Genomic DNA, 6060 nt, shown 5'->3' on the forward strand with positions numbered 1-6060 from the left:
AAATGAAGTTATGAAATTTGAATTAAAATGATGTAGGTGTCCATGAAAAAGAGAGAAGAAGAATTTCACTTTTGCTTCACCACCTCAATCCAATCGAGAGTATTTATAGATTAAAGTGAAGATTAAATTATAGGTTTTGTAACACTTTTTGACCGAGAAAAAACTTTATTGTCTAAAACTTAGTCCAAGCTTAAAAAATTATTTTTTGGTCATGTTAAGTTATATTAAAGTTTACGTTACTTAAAACAACTTCAAGTATTTATTAATTTCTTCCCAAACTTTCTAGTGCTTAATTATTTTCATTTTTTATTTTCATTATTTGTAAATCTTCTATTTAAGTATTTTTACTTTTATTTTTTAATTAATTATATTTGTTTATTACGCTTTATTAATTAGTCTAGCAAAATTGAGTATTGAAAACTGATATTTCCATATTATCACTTTTAAAGACAAGTAAAAAAAACATTAATTTTGTATGGGTTTTAAAAAGAAGAACATAAGTAAAATTAAAACTTTAATTTTGTATGGGTTTAAAAACAAAAAAAGAGTCAAGCATGAAAACCTTAAAAACATATTTTTTCTCAAAAAGTTTGATTTAAAACTTTAATTTTGTATGGGTTTAAAAACAAAAAAAAAAGTCAAGCATGAAAACCTTAAAATAACATTTTTTTTTTCTCAAAAAGTTTGATTTAATGCATAACTATTTTGACAAAGTCTCATTTTTACGATAATACAAAACGAATAAAAGAAAGAATAAACGAAAGACTTATTATGAATGTGAAGAAAAAAATGTATTTGAGCAAAAATAATCTTATGCATATTAAAAAATGCTTTAAAAAAATATAAATTAATTATCATCAACCATCATATTTATTTATTTACTCAATTAATTAATTTAACTACTATCTTTTTTTTCTCGATTTCTTTTATAATTTTACATAAAGAAGATCTCATGAACTTGTTAAGAAATCATAGTTTATTATCGTAGCAACAAACTTTTTTTTTAACTTTTTTTTCTTTCAGACTTTATTGTTTCATAAGAAAGAATAATTTATAGCAAATTTACTTTAAAAGGTCCGTGAATGAAATGAAAGGGCCATTACTGAATCTCTAATAATTACTTCCACGGTTGCTTTTTATTTATTTTTTAAAGGTTATTCAATAGAAAAAAAAATACAATAATTTTTTTATTCTAATAAAATTGCTGTACAACTTCATCTAATTTTCTCTTTATCTAACAATATATATTATTTAAAAGAATAAATAATAAAAATATACATTATTTAGAAGAATAACTAATGATTTTGAAATTTTGAAATAACAAATAAAAAGAAATAATAAATTCTAAAAAAATTGTAGACTGAAAAAAAAGTGAGGAAAAATAACCTCAATGAATATAAATTTCAATAATTTGGAATCGCACTTGAAACTCACAAGTGCAAATAATTTGCATTAAAAGTTTCTAGCTAGATAGGTTTGACGACAAGGTTTTCACCGTTTAACATGTAGATTTTTAAATAGACGGTCCAGATTTGTTTCTCTTTTTATCTTTCTGAATTATTCCCCTTCTCTTCTCTCTCGCCGCCACGACGACACCGTCGCTGCCGAAGACAGCCCCACCAGAGCTACCCTGCGACGGTGATTCCTCCACTGTAACCACCACTGAAAATAGAAAAAGATCACCAGAAACGAAAACCACCCCTGGCCGTCAATTCTCCGTCGCTATTTCAATAACAGGAGATACTTTCATAGTTTGGGGACGGACGCTCGCATGTACCTCACTGCCTAGGTATTTTTCAAAACCAAACAGCGAAACAAACAACAATTCGTAGATGAAATCAATTTAATTGCATTCTAATTCTAATGGAATTTTGGAGTTGGCTGGGAATGCTGCGCGCGATAACAAGAAGAACATGATTAACCCTAGCCACGTCACGTGTTGCTTGTGGTGAGATACGAGGAAGAGAGACAGAGGGCAAATAGGGAATAAGAAAAAAGATTGATTTTTGATTAGAAAATAATAAATCTAAAACCCTAGAATTTGTGACGATTGGGTTGATTTTCTGGAATCCTCGCCTGTTCAAATCACCGTTGTTGTCTGCCATTGCGATTCACCCACCTTATCCCTCTCTCTCATCCTAAGTGGTCACACTCTACTGCTCCAAATTGAAGCAGAGAAATATTTGTTTCATATTATTATATTGCATTCAAAAAATGAAAAAAGGGTCGTGTTTGTGAAAGATACTGCTCCGTTTGTAACTCTCATCTTCCCGTTCTCTGTCTCGCGCAGAACAAGCGCCAACCTAATGGAAGGCTCTGTCAACGAACGTCTTGATTTTGGGAAGACGGAATATGGGTATTTTTTTCCTGCTATTCCTATTGAGTCCCTTCTATTTTCCATGTTTTTAACATCTTCATAACTTCTTCGTTTCAACCGTGATGATCATAGGTGCAAGCATTACCGGAGAAGATGCAGGATTCGTGCCCCCTGCTGCAACGAGATCTACTCGTGCCGTCACTGTCACAACGAGGAAGCGGTATTTCGCATTCGTTTTTTTTTTCTATTTTAGCTCAAATGTTTTCCCTTTTTGTTCTTATCTCATCTGGGTTTGTCTTGTTTTCCCAATTAGAGTTTGTCGAAGAATTCGTTTGATCGCCACGAACTCGTTCGCCAAGATGTTAAACAAGTACGATAATACGCTTTTCATTCTGTACTGTTTTTTCTTTTTTTGCCTTTTTACTGATATATATATATATATATTTATTTTTATTTTTTTTGTGAGTGATGAATACGGGATGGTGAAACTAATGCACTTTTTACACTTTTTTTTGTTGTTGTTTCAGGTTGTTTGTTCAGTTTGTGACACCGAGCAGTCTGTATGTGTTTAAATGAAATTTCGGTTTAAAACTTTGATTGCTTATTTACTTGATTTTTTGCGGAAGGGTGGTTCTGATAAGCTCCTGACTTTATTTCTCCCCTTTTCACTGTTTAACCTCTTCTGTTTCTTTTGAAGGTTGCTCAAGTTTGCACTAACTGTGGCGTCAAAATGGGAGAATATTTCTGCAACATCTGCAAATTCTTCGATGATGATGTAATGCTTTGCCGAACTCGATAAAACGAGAGTATAGGATTGTTTTCTACTTTCTGAATGTGATTAACGTATTTCTACTTCGGTCCTTACTTTACAGAGAAGGACTAGACTGATCTTGCTGTATAGTCCTGGATTTTGATTCTGAAATGTTGTAGTTTTATGAAGATGATGCTAATAAGTGTTTAATCAATTTGCATTTGCAGGCAGAGAAACAACAGTTTCACTGTGATGATTGCGGGATCTGCAGGTGTGTTTGCGTATATGCTTCTGTCATGTCATATTCACAATTAAGTTTTCCTAATTTGTGTCTTCTGAACTAATTTACGGTGAAATTTTGAAACAGGGTCGGTGGTCGAGAAAATTTCTTCCACTGCAAGAAGTGTGGTATGCATTTGTCACGAAGTCTGCCCTTGTACCTTATTTACTTTGCTTTTGCATTCCTCCCCCACCCAATTTTGTTGATTTTTAAAATGGTTATATATTAATAGCAGTCTCAATACATTTCTGAGCCTGTCATTGTTTTATTTATTGTGCATAAGTTGATGATACTAGATAAGATTTAACTCATTTAAGTAATAATAATTTGTAAAGTTTAATCTTGACACCTTTGGTTTATCAATATCTAAAAAAACATTTCATATCCCACCCTTGATATATATATATATATATATATATATCATTTTAAAAATGTGGTTAGTCAGTTTTAAACGTTCTGTGAAACTAAATTTTGTTTTGGTAATTGTGAACTGCTTGTTCTTACATCTTGTTGGTTTATACTAGAGTAGACTTTGAACAAAGCGCCCTCTCTTATAAAGACTTGTCCTGCATTCATCAACGGTGGATTATTCTAACTGTATGAATTTGGAAGCTGATCCAATGAAATTTCACATTAGTTACTGAATGGAATTTTAACTTCTTCTTTTGTTAGCTAAAGGAAATAAATTGCTCAGTGCTCTTTCTGTTTAAGGACTTCTATAGTAATGAAATATGCTCTACAGGGTCTTGTTATGCAGTTGGTCTGCGTGATAATCATTTATGCGTGGAGAACTCAATGAGGCATCACTGCCCCATTTGTTATGAGGTGCTTGCTTTATTCCCCCTTTTTCTTTTTTTACCTGGATTTGGTTTATCTACCAAACAGAGAATTTCATTTGTCATAAACTTTAGATTACTTTGTATTATGTTTGTGTAGTACCTTTTTGATTCATTGAAAGACACCGTTGTTATGAAGTGTGGTCACACAATGCACCAAGAATGTTACCACGAGATGATAGAACGTGACAGGTGAGTACCTTAAATCTTTGAGAATTCTTTAGTCTATGAACATGACATATGCTTAACAAGTAACTTGCTTTGGTACATGGCTTAGATATTGCTGTCCCATATGCTCCAAGTCGGTGGTGGACATGTCTAGTGTGTGGAAGAGAATTGATGAAGAGGTAGCTGATTAAATCAAAGCACATGGATGTTTCTCTTTAAACGATTCATAGATTTTACATCGTGCAATTGTCTAGTCAAGAAAATTATGATGCTTATTTTCACTTAAGATTTCTTTCTGATATTTTTATTTTCATGTGATATTAGATTGAAGCATCTATCATGCCTGAAGATTATCGATACAGAAAGGTAAGGTTTCATCCTCTGAATTGCTTTTAATAATAACTACCTATAATGGAGGAGGAAAACCTACTTGATTTAGTTTAACCTTTCCCCTAACGGACTGATTGAGCATGAATGTCTATCTTTTGTCCTTTATGCGTATGGAGCGAAATCTCTAAGAAAAAATAGAGAGAAAAAAAAGAATGAAGTTGATATTTATGAGAAAATTTACCTATATGATATATGCCATTTTAATATGTAACTTATCCTCATATGCAAATCAACTATACGTGTATAAATCAATATAACTAAGCATCCACCTTCCAAAAGGCTAAGAAGGCTCCACCCTGCAGGTTTGGATTCTATGTAACGACTGCAATGACACAACAGAAGTTAACTTCCACATTCTTGGCCATAAATGCGGTCATTGCAATTCATATAATACTCGCTCAATTGCGCCTCCAGTTCTTCCTCAATGATCGGATTCTGGTGGTTCAAATCTTTTAACAGTCTCATGGGGGAAAAAAGTAAAGTTAGCACATTCGGTTATTACAGAGGATTATTGGATTAAATTCAGCATCAACAATAATTTGTGTATTGTGTCCTATTTAGTTTCCTCAGGTTATTTTTCTACTTCCAACATGTGGAATGGTATTGGTTGTCTCTTGGTTATTGGACAGGTATAAACATCTTCATGCTATACTGTAATAGGGGGCAAACTTTTGTCCTTCTGAATTTCAGGTAATACTTGATGATTGGATTGATTGCATTGTCAGCCATAGTGGTTCTCTATAATTTGGTTGATGTTATTTGATCATTGTAAGTCTCTCTGACAGTGATTGTTAGTTTTGATTATCCTATTCCCAGTCATGATTTCATAAAAAACAGGAAATAGTCGTCTTTTATGAGGTTGAATTCACCGTTCCATAATGCTTCTTTTTTCCAAAGCATTCATCTAATTATTCTTGCTAATTTGTATAACAACTACCAAAAAAATAAATTAAATTACAATATTAACAAATGAGTTGATAACGCAACATCATTCCTCTTGAACGTAAAAATGTAATTACCAATATAATTATGTGTATATGAAACAATATTATTTTAAAATACATTATATTATGAAATCAAGATTTTTAAAATAAGTAATTTAATATTATCCATAAATTAGACAAGTTTTTTTTGCTTTAAGTGTCATAAATTGAATGTTGAGTAATATTATATCATAATGTTAACACATTTCAATGATTTCATATATGAAATATATGAAAAATAAGAGACTAATTTTGTACCTATAATACTTGTACTTATCTTTGTTTCAAACTGGATATTGATTTTATAAGGGTGGTTTGTTGTTATGTAAGAGTTA

General features: G+C 31.6%; 1 protein-coding gene across 2 annotated transcripts; it reads left to right on the top strand.

The window, feature by feature from the left end:
- Window positions 1–1424: 1424 nt before the first annotated feature.
- LOC137806918 (E3 ubiquitin-protein ligase MIEL1) lies at window positions 1425–5466 on the top strand. 2 transcript variants are annotated; one of them, XM_068607305.1, is made up of 13 exons: window positions 1425–1789; window positions 2291–2356; window positions 2450–2537; window positions 2631–2687; window positions 2845–2877; window positions 3015–3092; window positions 3296–3339; window positions 3436–3476; window positions 4091–4173; window positions 4285–4376; window positions 4462–4531; window positions 4677–4718; window positions 5045–5466. In XM_068607305.1, exons 2-13 carry the CDS (start codon window positions 2307–2309, stop codon window positions 5168–5170), a joined length of 804 nt encoding a protein of 267 aa, XP_068463406.1. In that variant the 5' UTR covers window positions 1425–1789; window positions 2291–2306; the 3' UTR covers window positions 5171–5466. The 2 variants fall into 2 exon arrangements, with proteins under 2 accessions (XP_068463406.1, XP_090156677.1); XM_090300551.1 differs by lacking the exon at window positions 1425–1789 and having other exon boundaries at window positions 1930–2356.
- The last annotated feature ends 594 nt before the right edge of the window (window positions 5467–6060 follow it).

This window comes from Phaseolus vulgaris, chromosome 3 (genome assembly GCF_051622355.1).
Source record: "Phaseolus vulgaris cultivar YP4 chromosome 3, ASM5162235v1, whole genome shotgun sequence".
Classification (NCBI taxonomy): domain Eukaryota; kingdom Viridiplantae; phylum Streptophyta; class Magnoliopsida; order Fabales; family Fabaceae; genus Phaseolus; species Phaseolus vulgaris.